This window comes from Miniopterus schreibersii, assembly GCF_964146895.1.
Source record: "Miniopterus schreibersii genome assembly, chromosome: 2".
Taxonomy (NCBI): Eukaryota; Metazoa; Chordata; class Mammalia; order Chiroptera; family Miniopteridae; genus Miniopterus; species Miniopterus schreibersii.
The window spans coordinates 165736995-165757321 of NC_138102.1; the positions used below are offsets into that span (position 1 = coordinate 165736995).

Genomic DNA, 20327 nt, shown 5'->3' on the forward strand with positions numbered 1-20327 from the left:
AAAATTTGAGGAACTTTCATAATGTTATCCAAAGTAGCTACATTGTAACTTCCACACTATACAACACTACATTTATTTGTAAAATAAATAAAAATAAAAATACTAGTCTAAAATGTATTTGGGCAAAGGTATTATCATAGTTATTGTGAGCACTTTATTTACCAGAACACTATGGAGAAGAAAATGACACGCCCGGATCAGGGAGCATTCCCAGAGGAAGGCCATTACCTGTGATCAGGCTGCATAATAAGGCAAATTTGTCCAATAATCAGGGCTATAGCTCAAGAATAAAGGTTGGCCTTTAGGGAAGGGTGAGAGGAGAAATGCATTCCCAAGGAAGGTATGAGGACCCCAGAATTAGTCCATGGAAGCACTAGGTAGTAAAGTGTTTCTCAACAACTGTGAATTAGACAAGCCATTTCAAAACAAGAGTTAGTCTTCAGAAATGAGATCCATTTAACCACCAGTCTCCTGCCTAACAGATCAGAAGCGCTAAGGATCTAGATACTCAGATGCAGTTTGGTGGAGAGGAGGGTGAAAAGTAGAATGAAACATAGGATTTTACTCTCTTCCCTCTCATAGATACAACTTCCTTGGGAACATTTTAAACAAAAAGGAAAAATCTAAAGGTAATCAATACACTTCTTTATCATGACTCCTTCACCTTCTTATATACAGAGCATAACAAACTAAATGACCATTAAATGTTACTCAACTAATAAGACAATGCATTATTTTGAGACCTTGTGCCATATAAATGTTCATTTGAAAAACCAAGATAAAATAAGCAAAGATATTTTTTAAAAACCAAATAATGTATATTTAGTGTTAATCTTTTAAATTCTCTGGAAATATAGAGCTTCAATGTTAAACCAAGCTTTGGATTTTTAGCAGTAGTTAATAGTATCATTCAACAAAATGAAGATTCCTTACAAATTTCAATTTTTTGGCCATTTTCTAATTGCCAGAAATGCTTGAAGTTTAGGTTTGCTAGATAATATACTGAACACTCAATTAATTTGAATTTCAGTACTTCCTGGAAGTAGTTATCTCATGCATTTGAGACATACACTAAAAAATATTCACTGCTTATTTAGCATTCAAATTTAGCTGGCTGTTCTGTATTTTTATTTGCTAAATCTGGCATGCCTGTTGAGGTTACTAGCATGCATCACAGAGTACTAAACCCAAAATTTGCAAAACGTAACAGGAGAAAGTGTGGGGCCATGAACAGGAGTTGGTCTAATTTGCATCTTGGTAAACTGCAGCTCAGCCTAAATTAACCATATGTGGAAAAGTACAACTTGCTGGGAAGGTAATGGACATACAGCGACCAGGCCAGGGATTGCCAACCACAATGTTTGTCGAGACTAATTAGGATTTAATGAAGATAGCTACCGCCTTCATTTGCCGTTCCAGCATCCATCATAAGACAGATTACCTTTTAAAAAGGTAAAAAAATAATAATAATAACAGCAAAATCTAAAAAGTAGGTGTAGATATCGTACTACATCAGCTCAAATCGAAACAAATTGGATATTTCTGTGTTTTAACATGTCAGATGAAGTAAGCAGCACCTTACTGATCATAGCAGTTGGAGAGTTTTCAGTCGGGATTTTAGGAAATGCATTTATCGGATTGGTCAACTTCAAGGACTGGATCAAGAATAAGAAGATTGCTTCCATTGATTTAATCCTCACGAGCCTGGCCGTATCCAGAATTTGTCTATTGTGTATAATACTGTTAGACTGCTTCACACTGGTGCTGTATCCAGATGTCTATGCCACTGGTAAACAAATGAGAATCGTTGACTTCTTCTGGACACTAACCAACCATTTGAACGTCTGGTTTGCCACCTGCCTCAGCATTTTCTATTTCCTCAAGATAGCTCATTTCTTCCATCCTCTCTTCCTCTGGATGAAGTGGAGAATTGACAGGATGATTCCTGGGATCCTGCTGGTGTGCTTGGCCCTCGCCCTGTTCATGAGCCTTCCTACCGCTGAGAATTTGAACGACGATTTCAGGCTTTGTGTCAAGGCAAAGTGGAAAACAAACTTAACTTTGCGATGCAGGGTAAATAAAGTTCAGTATGCTTCCAAAAAGGTATATTTCAACCTGCTCACGCTGTTCCCCTTTTCTGTGTCCCTGATCTCATTTCTCCTGTTGATCTTCTCCCTGTGGAGACACGTCAGGCAGATGCAGCTCAATGCCACAGGGCTCAGAGACCCCAGCACGGATGCCCACATGGGAGCCATGAAAGCTGTCATCTCCTTCCTCCTGTTCTTTGTTGCCTACTATCTGGCCTTTCTCGTAGCCACCTCCAGTTACTTCATACCAGAGACTGAATTAGCTGTGCTGATTGGTGAGTTGATAGCTCTAATCTATCCCTCAAGCCATTCTTTTATATTAATTCTGGGGAACAATAAATTAAGACAAGCATCTCTAAGGGTGCTATGTAAAGTAACACATACACTAAAAAGAGGAAATTTCTAACAACACAAACAGGTCTGAAGACAAACTATCATTTTCTAAGACAAAGGAAGGCAAAATGTTTGTTAATTGTCTTCGGCTCTTACATTAATGTTGGTTTCATATGGTTGATTACCTCAAAATGTATTTAGTATATCTATAACTTAGGAAATCTTATGTAGAGCTTATTTTGCCTCTTTATCTCTGCCTCTCTCCCTCTTTGTCTCTCTTCTCTCTCCTTTCCATCAGAGTTTTTTTAAGTGTGTTTTAAAACAAATGTGAGAAGAGAGAGTGTTTTCACAGTTAGTTCCAAATCATTTCTCCCGATGCAAATTGTATGGCTAGTTCAGAACATTTGTAATAGCACCTTGCTCTTATTTGCATCCTTATGGAAAGCAGCTGGCTCATCCTCATGGTCCTGGCTGGATTCTTCTCAGATTATCCAACTAAGCTCCACCTTTGCAACAGACTCAATAAGGTTACAGTTCTTAATAAAATGCTACGCAACTCTATGAATGTAGCAGACATCAATACTGATTATAGTCACAAATAAAACATAAATTGTGATTAAAATAAATATGTCACAGCAAGCTCAAAAATTATTTTAGGATCATAGATCAATGAAAGAAAGATGCTCTATAAGTGTGAGAGGACAGTTTACATAAAATGTTTCTATAAAATAAGGATGGCTAAACAAGAAGCCTAAATAGAACTATTTATTGCTTATTGAAGGATATTTCTTACACAAAAGACATGTTTAAGTTTGCTTTTAGCAAGCTAGGACTGCACCAGGCATTGACTGTCAAGATACCCTGATGAGACCTTCAATCAAAAACTTATATTTTGAGATGTTAAGATGTCAAAACTGTCAAAGAAGACATTGACTCAATACAGGTCATCTCTACATGCCAAGAGGATATTATTCAGATTATATACAAGTCATCTATAAGATGTCTATTTGGGAAATTCCATCAAAAGCACATCATTTATGTTGTGGCAAAGATATCTGGAAATGGTTGACTCTGTCATTAACCAGCCTAGAGTAGCCGTGAACTTTGCTTGCAGAAGATAAAATGTTTATAAATATTCTGATCAATAAATTTGGTAAAAATAAAATTACTTTTACACTTCATAAGTGTCATATGTTAGTTTTTCTTCACTGAATGTGACAGTGCGAAAGATACACATTGATTAAGCTGATAATTTTTAAAAAATTTACCAAGTGCCTTATAAGTTAAAGAAACAATAGAAAATTAGGTACATAAGCTGAAACTTAATGTTCTTTTTAATCCTGTCTTAAGGAATACCTGTCCCTGACCCCCTAGCTAAGCAGAGGCCAGGTTATGTGGATTTATTAGGTATAGGAACAAAAGAACCATGAGGGCTAAGGGGAATCTTGAAAGTTCCATGTTTTATGTCTTCACATTATGGACCCTAGAAACTTGGTCATCTATTTACATTGCAAACATAGCCCCTCAGCATTCAATTTCTCTGTAGACTGCAGCCAGGCGAAGGACACTGAGGTAGAAACAGGAGCTATATTAGAGACCTCTTATGGTACATAATTCTCCTTATTGGCAAATCTGGATAAAAGTGATGTAGCCAAGTTAAGTGGTTTATCTTCTGAGATTTTATTAATTCTGAGATATCATGCAAAAATGATAACCACTCAAGGTTGAAAGAAGTATTTGTACTGTTTCTTTCACTCCCAGAGTTTGGAGTATAATTTTCAGGCTTTCTCTAAGAGAATGTAGCGAAGGGGTTACCGAGAATGCAGGCAGATTTCCTCCTGTTTGTAATCCCTGTTTAATAGATAGATATTCATTCACACATCAAATGTCTAAGGGTTAGGCACCATACTGAGTACTTAAAATACAGATGAAATAGGACCAAGTCCATGCTTTCACGCGCAGCCGTGGAAAACACTGTGGAAGACAGAAAATGATGAAGGAAACAAGCAAATAGTTACAAGTCCTGATTAATGCAGCTGAGAAAAACTGGACGTGAGGGATAGCTCTACACAGCGTAGTCAGGATAGACCTACCTGAGAAAGCGAAATTGTAAGCTGAGACTTGAATCACTAATATAACCCAGCCATGCAATATTGTGGACAAATAACATTCCCAAAGGGTGGCAAAGCAAGTGCCAGTCCCCTGAGGAGTAAATGTCTGAAGAAGAGCAGTGAGGTCTGAAAGACCAAAGTTTGGGGAGCAAAGGGTGACTGGCAAGATCATGAAAGGCCTTGTAGGTCATGGGAGGGAATTTAGATTTAAGTTCAATTGGAAGGCATTAAAAGAACTGAAGCTATGTGTAACAGTTCGATTCGTATATAGATTTAAGTTCACTTTGATTATAGGAAGAGTGGATATTGTATGTGTTGAGGGTGGGGAGAAGTACAATTAAGGGGACTATCTGTTACGTTATTTTTTAAAACAATTTTTAAAATATTCTTTTATTGATTTTAGAGAGAGAAGAAGGCGGGGAGAGAGAGAGAAACATCGATTGGCTGCCTCCTGCATGCCCCATACTGGGGACCAAGCCTGCAACCTGGGCATGTATCCTGACCTTGAATTGAACTGGCGACCTCTCAGGGCACCGGATGATGCTCAACGAACTGAGACACAAATCGTAGTGGCTCAGATCTGGGTGCTGGCATGAGTTAGGTAATCTTTTAGTAGATGAATTCTACATGTTGTGTCGGGAAAATTAATAGGTCTTGTTACTTGACCTATTGATGAAGGGAGGGAATTAAAGAAAAAGGAGACTCAAAACATGTTTACATTGTTTTTACTTTAGAAATTAGCTTTCAAATGCTGCTGAGAAAAACAATAAAACTGACATAGCAAAGTAGCCACTGGATTTGGCAACATGGATATATAGACAGGCTTCAACCTAAGATGGTTCAACATTCAATTTTTCGACTTTATGATGGCGTGGAAGCAATATGCATTCAGCAGAAACCATACTTCCAATTTCAATTTTTTATCTTTTCCATGGCTAGCGATACGTGGTACGATACACTCTTACGATGCTGGCAGCACCAGCAAGCCGCAGCTCCCAGTCAGCCGCATATTCACCAGGGAAAACAACTGACAGTCTACAGTGCACGAGGTTGCCTGTGTTTTTGGGTATTGTGTTCTGTGTTGTCACATCCCATTGCGTCTACAAAACACCCATCTGTGTCCCCTGTTTCTGGTGAGCAGAAGAAGAGGAAGGCAAGTACTCTTGAAATAAAACTCAAGATAATTGTCCAACATTAGGCTAATGTAAGTGTTCTGAGCATGTTTAAAGCAGGCTAAGCTATGGTGTTTGGTACATTAAGTATATTAAATGCATTTTCCACTTAAAATATTTTCAGTTTCTGATGGGTTTATGAGGACATAACCCCATTGTAAGCAGAGAAGCATCTGTAACTGGTGAGCCTAACGAAAGCAATGTTAGCAAAAGGTAGGAGTAGAAGCTACGTTCGGTGGGGAAGGTTAAGAAGGGAACAAAATGTGGGAAAGCAGAGACATGGTGAAAATATAACACTTACATAAGTTTTGTTTTTAAGAAGAGTAGAGAATGGAGCATGGAAACAAGGCAACATTTCAATGTTTTCATTGGTTCTGTTTTTAAATTGGATGACAGTGAGTGCTTGCAAATTAAAATGATTCAATAGAGAGAGAGATAATAATGTAGGGGTAGTAATTGCTGGAGCCATTATGTTAAAATCATGTCCCTGACATAAAACAATTGAACTCTCAGACCTGAAATAAGGATATTTAGGTGGGTGAGGCTGAAAATTTGGAACCCTCAGATTCCCTGTATTAATTTGCTAGAGTTGCTGTAACAACATACTACAAATTGAGTGGCTTAAACAACAGAAATTAATTTTATCACAGTTCTGGAGACTAGATGGTCAAGACCAAGACGAAGGTGTTGGTTCAGCCTGTGGGCTATGAGGAAGAATCTGTTCCAGGCCTCCTAGCTTCTGGTGTTTTGATGGCAACCTTTAATGCTCCTTAGCCTCTGCTACATCCACTGCAATCTCTGTCTTCATCTTCACGTGGCGTTCTCCCTGTATACATGTTTATATCCAAATTTCTCCTTTCTTTAAGGATACCAGTCATACTGGATTAGAGGCCCACCCTACTCTCAAAGGAGCTCATCTTAACTAATTACATCTGTAACAACCCTATTTCCAAATGAGGTCATATTCTGAGATACCGGGGTTAGTACTGCAACATATATATTTCTGGGAGACATAATTCAACTCCTAACACTCACGCTCCTTTACACCTTCCCTAGTTCTAGCCAACTTTACTTCACAGCATTTCTGCAAATGCTGATATGCAAAAGAAATAAGTTGAGTCAACGTGAATGAACTAAATGCAGGGGATGAGGTACATCTGTGTTTCTCTAAACCAAGGGGAAGCGTGTCTGATTGACAGCTGGATAAACAGTCTATCTCCACAGGGCATGCCGAGGCAGACAGGTCCTGCAGGCCCTCCTGAATCTCAGACATAAACAGATGTAATAATATGGCACACAGGCATTTAAAGACTGCCAGAGATCAAGGAAGTTTACAAGGTCATTTTCTCTGGTTCTGAGCTGAGAAAAGGGTTTGTGTATTGATAATGTGAACTTGGCAAACTCTCTGGCCTCAAGAATACATTTATTTATTTATTTATTTTTGCTTTGGAATATGGTGGTAGTTAAGTCCTCACAAAATTATTAAAATCTGAGCTATGTATCAAGCTGTACAATAGAGAACATTTGGAGTCCAATCAGGGCTTTCTACCTCCAACCTGTCCTACTTGTTCCTTGACTGAGAACCATGGCCCTAAAAGAAAAACAAGAGCCAGGCTGTAATGCTTATGATTTTATTGATGATTTAAAGTTGGAGAAAGGAAAGGCCAAGTTCACACCACTGAAAAGTCCATGGTCACCAGTCAATCTCTATAAATTCTGAAACAGAGAGAAGAATTTTAGACACAGGTAATAACTTAGCCTGAACATGCTGTATGCCTGGTATCTCTGCTATGAAGTAGCCTCATTATAAGACAACGCATTAAGTTAAAACAGGGGAGAAGAGGGAGGAGCGGGGAGGTGGCCGTAGGAGGAGGGGGCCAGGAGGGGAAAGAGAGAGGGGACGAGAAGAGAGGTGGAGGGGAGGAGAGGTAGAACCGGGGGAGGCTGTAAGCTAACACATGTAAGAAAAGGGAGTCAAATAAAAGCTCAGGGTAGGAGTACCACTTGCTCCTAAAAGAATGTAGAAGAGTTACTATGTGTAAGGTTGAAGCAAGAATAGTGGAGAAGACAAATCTGGACAAACAGTTTGAGTGATTAAAGTCAAGATTAAAATTAAGAGAAATAAATAGAAACAAAAAGAAAAATCTAAGGAAAACTTCACTAGATTCGTGAGTAAAAATGCAATTGATACCTAGGGAATCACTGGAAGCCACCTTTAGTTGGTTTTCCTTGTCTTTTGCCATCACGCTGACCACCCTGGCCACCTCTTTCACGCTGGCCTCTCTGGCCACCAAGGCCACCCTGGCCATCTCTGCCACCTCGGCTACCCTGACCATCTTGGCCTCTTTGGCCATCTTGGCCTCTTTGGCCACCTCGACCACCTCGGCCACCTCTTCTACCTTGGCTACGTGAGCTTTCCTGGCCTCCCTGGGCATCCTGGCTGTGAGGCCCACGCTGCCGACCATGGTCTTTTTTTTCATGTTTGCACTTCTTGCCACGCTGACCTCCATATTCTTGTGATTCCTCTGAGGATTCCTCAACGGATTTATGATCTTCTTAAGTGAGAGGGTATATTCAGAAAGAAACAAGGAAAGAGAAAGGTTAGCCATAAACTTAAATGAGGCAAGTAAGAAATCTACTGTAGCCTATATTTAGTTAGAAGTAATATATTACTGGTTGAAATGGTATTAGGTAGTGACCAGGGCCCAGTGCCTACAAAGGGCAGAGAAATCCCAGCCTCCTCAGAGTTCACGTACTTAGCTTAGCACCTGTTGTTTACCTCATCACTATTTACTCTCCCCTCTTCTGATGTTTCTGCCACTATTCTATATTGCCATCTATTCTAACCTTGCTGTGAAATACAAGAATTCATCCATAAACCACTAGATAGCTCATGATGTCTGAGCGAAACCACCAGATGGAGTCACTGTGTCTACCTATAGATATACATGATATCTTGGCACAAATCTACTGAACAGGGGAAATCATCTGCCACCCTGTCCTTCCCAATAGCAGAGCAATCATATAACACCCTCTCTCCCCTTTCTTCTATCAGCTGTTAAGTCTGTAGACAAAGTATTCACAAAGCCCACCCTATATTTTATCCTTTTGAAAATTTATGGTATCTATAATTGAATCCCAGCCCTCACCATCTGTTGTGTTAACTTTCAATCATTTCTTCATGATCTCATGGTCATCACTCTTTTTTTAATCAACAGTATATATATTTTTTCACATTCAACATTATTTTGTATTAGTGTCAGGTGTGCAGCATAGTTGTTAGACAATGATATACTTTACAAAGTGTCCCCCCAATATTTCCAGTATTCACCTGGTATCATACAGTTATTACAATATCATTGACTATATTCCCTGTGCTGTACTTGACATCCCGTGACTATTCTGTAGCTACCAATCTGTCGTGGTCATCGCTCTTACAATCTTTCCCTTGTGGATTCAGCATATACTTTATTGCATGCCCACTGTGTCTTACATCAGGCACTAAGATTCTAAGTTTAATTAGACACAGTTTGTGCTCTCAAGTTGCCTACTCTTCATTGCTGTCAGATCAACAAATACATTTCTGTGTCACTCCCCTATTCAAAAATCTCTTTGTGGCCCATACAATAAGTTGCGAATTCAGCTTGCCATTCATAGCATCTTTCACAATCTGGAACTAACCCACATCTCCAGCTTTATCTTTCTTCACTTCAATCTTACTAGGTTTTCCTGTGTTCCTAGACCATGGAAATGCTATGTTATATGCACAGATTTAGCCATGCATTTAACTCTGCTTTCCCCCACGCCCCACTCTCCAAGGTCCAGATTACACAGCATCTCCTGTGGGAGGCCTTCCCTTTTCTTCCCTGCTCTGAGCTGCCACAATGCCTCCTTTTGCCACTTTTCTGAAGGTGATCATTATATCTAAGTTAAATCAGGAACAATATTTCATTTACCTTTGCATCTTTGGTACCAAGAATAGGACCCTGCCATGGTTATTAAGTATTAAACTTTATTGAATTAATGTTGGAGTAGATTATGTAGATAATAAAAGCTTTTTTTGTTGTTTTCAGGGATCCTTATAGTCATGCCCTTACAAGGCCAGGTAACTTAGGGCAAGAAAAAAATCAGAAGGAAAGCAGTGACCATATTCTCTAGACCTGAGAGAACTCTTAGATCTAAAGCAAATCATAATAAAAATCATAGACATTTTGGATTAGACTAGTGACCCAGAGGTTCCTAGTGTCCATGTAGAAAAATTCTAAATAAGTTGATTGAATTCAAAATAACTCACCTAATGGTTGGGGTTCTTTCTCTTGGTTTTGAAGGACTTCTGCAAAGAAAGAGCAACAACAACAAAAGAGTAAAGGATAACATGACATAACCTTCATGGAAGGATCACTCACAGGTCAGGAACTGGGGAAAATCATTAAGCACATAAAGGTTTTCTTTAAGCAACCAAGTTTTTGGGGACCCATTTACTTAATTCTGCAATGCTCTGGTGACATAACTTGTAATCCATTAGCTCTCTCACTCGCTCTGATCTTTCCTTCTATCTTCCCTCCCACACACACTCCTACCCATGTCACTAAAACTGACTTCAAATTTTTCCTTTTAAGTGTGTTCAGTTAATAATGGCTTTAAGTTTCACCTACTCAGAGATGTCTTATCATTTCAACAGATATCAAGACTTAGATACCGGAAGAATGAAATATTAGTACTGGAAATACATAAGGTGCAAGGGTAAATTTGTTGAACGAGTAGTATAAGTAGTTCAGTTAAATTACATAGTGTCTTTATGATTTAAATGAGTTAAATGTCAGTGGAGATAACAGCCTTACAGATGTAAGGGGTTTGTATTAGTCAGTCATCTGTCTTTGTCCAAGGCCATATGGAGGACATCTACAGATGAGCCGGGCTGCTGATGACACTAGGTCGCTGACACAGAAGGTTCCAGTGTGGAAGGAAGGAGCCGCGTGTGACAGGAAGACGGGGGACCACTACAACTTGGGCGCTTGCTACTCTGTTTTGCTTTTTTTCTAGACTCGATTTTGAGAGTTTTCAAGAGACAAACACCAAGTAAAGAAAAAAGTATGGTAGGTTCTGAAGAAAAAAGAAAGGACACATCTTTGAACAAGGATTTACCTGGCGAGTTTTCAGGATCAGTACCTAGGATTTAAAAGGGAAATAAAGAAAAAAGAATGAAAAGACAAATTAGAACATGATTTGATAAGACCCCAGCTATACATTTACAGAAAGACAATAGGGTTAAATTTAAGAACTTAGAAAATTCTTAAGAGAAATAATAATAATGATGATGATGATGATGTTTGGATACAATGGACCAACATTTCCTAAAGCAGAATCTTATATCCAATCACTGATTCTGAAGCAGAGATGGAAAGGGAGCCAAATATTTTACTAATTCTGTATTATATATAATAAAATGGAGAGCTGCAATGATTGTAGAGAAAATACACATTATGAGACATCTTGCAACAGACAAAATTTGAGAATTGAAACCATCTACAGCCATAGAGCATACTGTCTACATTACCATGACTTTACTATCCCAGAAAATTCTTGCCCCCAAATATAAAATTTTCAAATAATTATTAGTTACTTCAGGAACTTGCCCAAAACTCATTTAAACAAACAATCTGTTCAATTTCTTCTTTTTTTAAAAAATATGTCTTCATTGATTTCAGAGAGAGGAAGGGAGAGGGAGAGATAGAAACATCAATGATGAGAGAGTCATTGATCGGCTGCCTCCTGCACGCCCCTGACCGGGGATCAAGCCCGCACCCCGGGCATGTGCCCTGACCGGGAATCAACTGTGATTTCCTGGATCCTAGGCCGATGCTCAACCACTGAGCCACACCCGGCCAGGCTGTTCAACTTCTTAACGGTGTCAATTGCTTACTCTCCAAGAGTCAGAACCTTTCACTCCTAAACTCTTGCTAATTATGTAAGCTCTGCAAAGTATTTAAACTATAAAGTTATGGTTCAAATGTATCTACTTTGAACTGTTGCAGTGAATAATTGATGACACAATATATGTGTGAGACCAGGCATAAAGTAAAGCCCCAACACGTACTGAAAGAACAAATATTTCCTTGGAATTTTACTGCTATTCTCCATCTGGTATCCAAACTATCACAAAGTGTAGAGTTTGAGGCTCAAATAATTTTATTATAAAAGATCCTTTTATAGGTGCTTATTAAAGCTTATACACCTTTCAGAAAAATCCAAAATTGCCAGTTTAGAATTACATTTCCCATGAGCAGCAACTTTGTTTCAGTTATGGCAAGAGGTTTAAAATTCAAGTAGTCTATTAGAATTTTATGTATTTGTTTAATATTCCTATTTTCTTGACTTAGGCTGCTTCTATATAATGAAAAAACACTTAAGAAAACAAAATCTTATTCCAACTTTTAATTGTTTGTCTTACAAGAAATCGGATACCTGAATGTTTGTGGTCATTTCATTATCTGGATTTTGACTTGGTATCTAGATATTTGGTACGACTAAGATATGCCACCTGTCTTCTCTAAAAAAAAAACACGCTACAGATTCACATAGAATTAGCTTTCCTTTTTTATTATATATAAATCTCCATCATTCCCTGAAATTATCCATTTCTAGGAATTCCTAGATTTACTATAAATACATGCCTGCCAAGCAGTTACATGATCACACCTATAAGTTTTAAAAAGAGTAAGTAGCCCTGACCAGTCTGGCTAAGTGGTTAGTGCAGCAGCTAGCGCACCCAAGGGGCGTGGATTCAATTCCTGGTAAAGGACACATACCTGGCCCCGCCAGGCATGGCTCAGAGGTTGAGCATCGACCTAGGATCCAGGAGATCGGGGTTCGATTCCCGGTCAGGGCACATGCCTGGGTTGTGGGCTCTATCCCCTGTAGGGGGTGTGCAGGAGGCAGCCAATCAATGACTCTCTCATCATTGGTGTTTCTATCTCTCTCTCTCTCCCTCCCCTTTCCTCTCTCTGAAATCAATAAAGATTTATTTAAAAAAAAAAAATTCTTCTAAAAAAAGGACATGTACCTGGGTTGTAGGTCCGATTCCTGCCCTAAGTGGGGCATATGCAGGAGGCAACCAATCTATGTTACTCTCTCACATAGGTCTCTCTCTCTCCCCCTTTCGATTCCACTCTTTCTAAAAATCAATGGAAAAAAATCCTTGGGTGAGGATTAATAAACAAACAAACAAATAAATAAAAATTTTAAAGAATAAAAATAAGTAATGTAATGAAAAGAAAAAATTCACAGTGCCTAATTTATGTCAAAATGTTGATGAAATAGATGGAAATTTGATAAAAATTCTCATTTCTAAATGTTTAAGAGTTTGATGTCAAGGAAATTAGGTATTTAGATCAATTATAGAATTTTCATTCAATTTAGATGACCTGTTTCACACAAAGTGAATAACTGAAAGCCCATATATCTAAAAACAGCAGATGTCACACCATGAAGATGTTGGCTTGGGACTTAGGCCCAGATTGTCAGAGAGGTACTTGCAACCTGTAGAAAATAGAAACTAATGTTATCTCCTCCTTTATTGGCCTACTCTCTGAAAATAAAGTACTTAATTTCTGAGAAGGGTCAATTCAACTCCACCCTGTTCCATGAATTTTAAGACCACCATCCCTTGTATGGTATCCATTCCCTCTCTTACCATTACTGATTTCCTGTGCTGAGCTCAGGGCCAGCAAGGCCAGAGAGAGCAAGAGCAGAAGCATCTTGGTAGAAGCCATGGTGTCTCTCTTGATGTTGCAGGAACCTCAGGTACACTCCTTTATAAGAGCAAGGAAAACAATATCAGCTCTGAAGCCCATGGGTTGGACACCTCACACCCATATCTAATTTGCTGTTTGGGCTTCAGCCAGCCTGTTGAGTTTAAGGAGCTGGTCAAGCTCTTCAGTGGAAAACCATAAGTTGGTCAGGTTCTTAAAATAATTGTCCTTCCAAGCTATTAGTTATAAGTATTAATAATTCTCTTCTATTTTGTAACATTTAGTTCATAAATGTGGTCCTCTGTTTTACCAGCACATCCAACATTGTTCGACCTGAACAAATGTCAATTATTTCAGGCCCCTTTCCTATAGAATGAGCCAACAGGATCATCATGAAATGAAAGGCTAAACTAACACAAATATAATCACAAGATGAAAGAACAACAAAGAGTCAAGAAAGACTATAATTTATCTTAACATGGCTTGAAAAATAAAAGCAGTTGCCGGAAAGAGACTAAAACCACCTTTGGACTCAAAGACTATCATTATTCAGAATACCCTTGAGATCATGATTGGAATGGACTGTGGAATCTTAAAACTAAAAATGATAAGAATAATGAATGGGTTAGAAAACAATATTGTGCAAGGAATCATTGAGTGGATTAAGAGTGCTCATCTTGGAAAGAGAAGAGTATGACTAGTTTTGCTGTTATATGGAACAAAGACCAATTCTTATGTGCAGAGTTCTGGTAGGTACAAAAGGAACTATTGATTTTAAAAGAAGAATATTTTGAAGATAATATAAAATAATACAAAATAATTTCTTACAATTATTTAAATGATTTTAGATAACTTTAAATTTAACTTCATATTATCTTAAATTTTAATTAGACTAACATAAAAATATGTTTCTTCAAATTATTAAAATGAAACAATAGATTGAGTTCTTTCAGGGGAAAATTAGTTTTTTATCACCAGATGTGCTCAGGCACTAAAGCATCTATAACAATGTTTTTAAAAAAACAAACCTGAAGATTCATCAGGGTAGAATCATTTGTATCCAACTATCTCTTTAAGATGTCATCAATAGAAGAAAGGTGTCTCCTTCTTTTGGATTAAAATTCAAGAAATTATATAACCTTTGTGATCACTCTTAGATAGTAAAATATAGTAATTGCTTTGTCACAAAACAGCCTTAATTCAATATATTAAAATGCCCAACCCCATGTAACGGTCATAGTTTTCACATTCATTCAAAGTTATCACTATTTTTCCTCCACCCAGCTAAGGCATTCTATAGGCAAGTCACATGTCTCCTGGCCAGGAGGTGCACTCAGCTACTTTTTTTTTGCCTGCTTATCTATTTCCCTGCTCAATAGTAGCTCTTTTTGAGACCTCCTAGGATACAGTTAAGGGAAGGCAGGTAATAAAAGAAAGAGAATTGAGAAAGCTCTTATTTGATTGGCACTGCCATAAGCTGGCCCTATATTCTCTAGGCCTGATAGATATTTAAGGATGATTGTGATAGGAGTACATTCATGCCTTCTTTAAAGACCTCCAATTATTGGTACTACATTACCTATAAATCCCTTGATGAGAACAAATGTGTTTCTTACTTGGTGAGTTATAATCCAGCAGTTCAGCTTCTTTGTCTTGAGATTCTACCACTTTTCCAGTTGTTGCTACAAGACACAACCCTCGTAGGCTCTCTCTCATGCTTAATTCACATCTGGTATATGGAAAACATCCATTATTTGCCTGCAAAATCTCTGGAGTGCAGGGCAATTCCACCTCAGCCAACCCTCCTCACTTCAGCCATGAGCAGTTACCAGTGTCCTGCCATAGGATTCAGACACTAGTTCAATGTGCCCATCACACCTAGTGTCATAGTTATTCCACATGGAACTTTTGCGCAAATGAGAAGACACCCCCTTTGGGCAGGTACAGCCCTGCTGTTTCACAGTTCAGCGAGCTTACTGCCGGGTGGACTTCTATCACTGCTTGTCCCCTTAGCCAGTTCCCTGTGCAAAGTACAACTTGCTTCCCATACGTGGTGGCCCTGAATATACACATCGCTCCCCAATTTCGGGAAACCTATGAAGAGCTCTTGAGTCATCTCCCTAATGCACCTCTGTTTCAACAAACAGGGGGTTATCTTCCAATGAGAAACTGAGGCTGCACAACAATAGATACACCGTGACACACACTGATTGCTGAAATTCGTTAACAAAACAGCACTATATATTTAGAAATATTCATATACCTGAACGCACAAAATAAAGACTGTTTGGATGAAAAACAAATAGATCACAGTAGTTACTTCTGGGTAAATCAGGAAGGATTTTTAATATATCAGTCATTTTAAAAAAATATATTTTTACTTCGAGAATGAATTTATGTATTCTTTGTTGCATTCAAAATAAAGTTTATTTTATTTTTAAAAAATTAATTGCTAGCTAAACCAATTTAAACTTTTCACAAGCATTGTCATCACCCCAGCCCTCAAAATTCAAGGTGTCTAAGGTCCACCATGTTTAGTGCCAAATTAGAGACTGGAAGCAAGATTAGCCTCATCTCATCACCTCAGCCTCAGCTGTAAGCTCACTTTCACTTCAGTGTTATAGGAATGCAAGAATCTCTTTCCTAATTGACTTAAGAAAGCAAAATCAGAATTGCAGCTCTGCGATGAAATATGTTGAATAAAAGTCTTGAACAACATAGCACAATGCTGAGCTATATACGAAGTTTCAAAGTTTGGCCACTAACTTTTAGTAGACACAATTTTCTTTTTTCTTTCTTTTTTTCTGTTTTCTTATCTGGTAAGTACCTATTAATGTCCTACTATTAACCACAGAGAATTATTTTAGAATTCAAAGGTGTTTTCCTTTAAAAAGATAAAAGAAACATACTAATAGATATTTATTTGCAATTCCTCTTTCTAGAGTTCATTCTTCCACACTGTTAGGTAAAATATAAAACAAACTAGAATGTTTGCCAGGATAGTCAGCTATAGTTTCTACCAGAAATTTCTTTGTTCTCTGAATGCATACAAGTTACTCTCTACATGATTCATACATTTTCATGCCGTAGTACAGAGCATGTCTGTGCAAAAGGTAGGCGTTCATCAAATATTTCTTAATTGGTGAGTTTCAAATTACACAAGTGGGGAAAATTCATCATACTGAAGTTGACATCATAATGGGTGACCTTCATGGGTCTCATAAATCTATTACATGCTTTAACTTAAGCAAATTAATAAATGTCAGTGCCTTGGGTTTCTTCCATATATTTCCCAGAGTAAACATTAAAAGATTAGATCAATATAAGATGAAAGATTAAAGTAACACCAATTATATCACAAGACAACATGGAAAAAAAAAAATCAACCTGTACTGCATGTGAACTTTCAGAATTATTTATAGGAATTTCAGTGATTAAACTGAAATTCGTGTGCTGTCTGAAAATGTCCCCAAATTTCTTAGATTTCATAGTCTGAAGAAACTTTGGGGAATGCCTACTGGTTCCCCAGGACCCCCTTTTGGACAGCAGAAGCCATATGCTTTGCAATCTAGTGACTCCTGGTACCCTTAGAACTCAAAAAATAATTGAAGCAATAAATCAAACATGAGGCTCAAATACAGATGATGCTGAGCTTTTAATGACACACAGATTTTAAGAACAACACTTGAGAGGGTAATATTTTGGTAGAGAGAAGTCATTAAAAAAGTTCAGTGGTATCTGCTTCTGAACCCATTTCTCCACCGAATATCTGGGATTGGGGGTGTGGGGGGAAGAATAGAGAAAGAATTAATTCAACCAAGAGTTGAAACCTGACCTCTAATTCTCAGATGGGGTGGGATTTATGTTGCCTTAGAAAAGGAAGGAGAACAGTAGGAAACATAAAAGAAAGAAAAAGTCCAGGTTGCTTAGTAAAAGATAAAGAACATTGCTAAAATTATCAACTTCATGAGCAAATTGGTTGCATCTTTCCGTCAATACATGTTAGCTGAATGAATAAATGAGTGAATGAATGAAAAAGTCAGGTGAAATACACATAGAATTTTCTTCTAAGATGGCATGCCCTTTAAAATACCATGAAGAAAATGGTCTAAATCTGGACCATTCTAACCATAAATTCTATCCTATAGTTACAATTGGAAATAAAATATAAGCCTGGGTTAGAAGAATATAAGACGAAAGACCCAGAAAGTATGAGAGAGTTAACAATGAGGGGGTCATGTTGTCTGAAACTTATTTATGCCTTAGATTGTGGAGGTGAGTTGAAAATTTCAGTGTCACCCAAGAGGGGTGTGGCCCTCAGTCCATAGCACCTTTGCAGTCATTGTTGGTTTTTGTGCAAGGTTCCTCAGAACAGCATCTGAGACTAGAGTGTTGTTTAGAGTGCTTTTTGCCAGTATAGGGTCTAAATCTGGTTTGACTTGAGTTTTGACTGTCACTCTGTTGGTTTGTCTCAGAAGATTGTGTATATTCAGGACACACACCCAGATGCTTTTCATTTGTAAAAGAAAACAGTAATTGTGAGATTTTTACCATCTCTGTATTTCTACAAGGAACATAATCAAAGATATGTCCATATGCTCTGCTGTTAGCTCAATTCTGTTCTTAAATCATGTCTTAAAAGTACTATAAAGCACTATGCAAGTCAATATTATCAGTAATCAGTGAATGCTAGGAAGCATTATAAACTTTCATGATTCTTTGGCATTTTGACACTATAAAGAATGATATTTAACATAAAAATAGTAATCCCTTTTGATCATTTTACCATAGAATAGGAAATAATGGACACAAGAGACAAGCATAAAAAATTAAATATAGAAAATAAAAAATTAAATAGAACTTACTTGGTGGTATGAATAAATTTTTTAAGGGAAAAAGGAAAAAAATTGTAGAATTATAGGATCAACCAAATTTTAAGTTCAACTTAAAACTCACTTTCCCTTTTCTTTGTAAACTTTATTTTCCTTCGATAAGGAGTGTAACAGAATTGGAGAATTTTAAAATTCAAGAGCAGCTTACAATCCTATTTAAGAGTTATACTCATTAGAAGATTTTCTTTCATTAGTCTCCTTAATTCTGGTAATTTACCTTATTGAATATATAACAGAAGTTATGAATGGCATAAATATTCTTTTATGTTACCGATCTGTCATTGTCCATAAGGAATATTATTTCATGCATGCATGTTACGGTAGAATGGATTTCTCTTCACTGCCATCCAGTGCCGCAATTCTGAGTTTACAGAAATAGAATATGGCTTTTAGATACTTTTAATTTTGGAATAATTTTAGATTTCAGAATAGTTGCAAAGACAGTACAGAGTGTGCCTGCATACCTTTGCCTAGTGTCCCTTTAGGTTTACATCTTACATAACCATGGTACAATTATCAGGACTAAGAAATCAGCATTGGCATAATGCTCTTAACTGAACTACAGACTTCATTCAGATTTCCATAGCTTTAGTTCATTTCCTGACCCGGGATCCAATGTGAGATGGCACACTGCATTTAGCTGTCACTTCTTAGTCTCCAAATCTGTGAGAGTTCCTCAGGCTTTCCTTATCTTTCGTGATGTGAGTGATTTAGAAGCCTACAGGGTCAGGTATTTTATAGAATCCCCTCAATTTGAGTTTATCTGATGTTTCTTATGATTCGGCTGGAGCTGTGAGTTTTTGGAAAGAATCCCACAGAGGCGAAGTGGCCTGCTGGCGTCATTGCTGGAGAGCAGGATGTCTTTGTACTGATGCTCTCGGCTTGATCACTTGGGTAAGCTGGTGTCTGCCAGGTTGCTCCTCTGCAAAGTTGCTACCTTTTTTTTTCCACACTTGAATGGGGTCTGTTGAATGTAACTCAACACTGGGATAAAGACAGACACTTACGTAGCCCTAGCATATTAGCAAGGGTCAATCTTAGTAGCCAAAGTATGATATATGTATTTTGAGATCCTCTATCTGAAGGCAACAGGCAGTGACCGTTGTGGGTGCCCTGCCCTGCTCCCCTCCTCTGCCCAGTGCCCTACTGTCCACTTGTGAGTACCGGCTGCCAACACTCAGAGCTGCCCCGTCTCCTGATAATTGCCCTCAGCAGCGACTCTCTGACATGAGGATACAAAAGGCTGATCTCCTGCCCCGGGTGGACTCACTGCACGGAGCGCTTGGTGCTCCAGAGCTTTCTCTGTGGGCCAGACTAAGCCGGTCTCCCTGGAAAATCCCATTCTTGCTTAGCTTTATCGCTGCCCCACCCCACTTCCTTCCCCCACCCCACTCCTGGGAGAACTCTTCAATGAATAGTTTGAAAACATTCCCATTTCAGGCTTGGCTTCTAGAAAAATCTAGCCTAAGACAATACCTCACTATGAGTTCTTTTTGTCTTCATAGTCCCTCCCCACCTCCACAGATAGGATGCAAGGCCCTTCCTCCCCTTTTCCAAGAGCAGAAATTAAAAGGGCAGGAGAGTCCCACTCACAAGGCAGACACAGGAGGAGACAAGTGGGGGCCAGTGAGGGAGCTGAAAACACTGAGGGCTGTGGAGGGGCCCGAGAAAGGGGACGGGGGGGGGGGAGCTCTTTTTCCTCTCATCTGTCCTCTGAGCCTTGGGGATGAGACCTTAAGTCATGGAGGGAGCTCTGGGACGAAATATTCATTCCTCAGTCCTCATTATGTTATAAAATCAGTTTTGGCTAGACTGTGTCCCTTGAACTTGAAGGACTGAGAAAATATATTCTCTGGGCCTCTGTATATTAGACTTCCTAGCTGACAGGCTTTCGGCTGAAAGATGTAACTACTGGCTGAGGAAGAACTGGTAAAGCGATTAAATACAAACAACCTAACACTAAGGACAAATTTAGGAGTGT

At 38.4% G+C, this 20327-nt stretch overlaps 1 protein-coding gene across 1 annotated transcript; it reads left to right on the plus strand.

Annotated features, from left to right (window-relative positions):
* Positions 1-1554: 1554 nt before the first annotated feature.
* Positions 1555-2493, plus strand: LOC308553187 (taste receptor type 2 member 7-like; the record flags this gene model as incomplete). The annotated part of the gene is made up of 1 exon (XM_081128919.1): positions 1555-2493. One exon carries the CDS (start codon positions 1555-1557, stop codon positions 2491-2493), a length of 939 nt encoding a protein of 312 aa, XP_080985045.1.
* Between the last annotated feature and the right edge of the window lie 17834 nt (positions 2494-20327).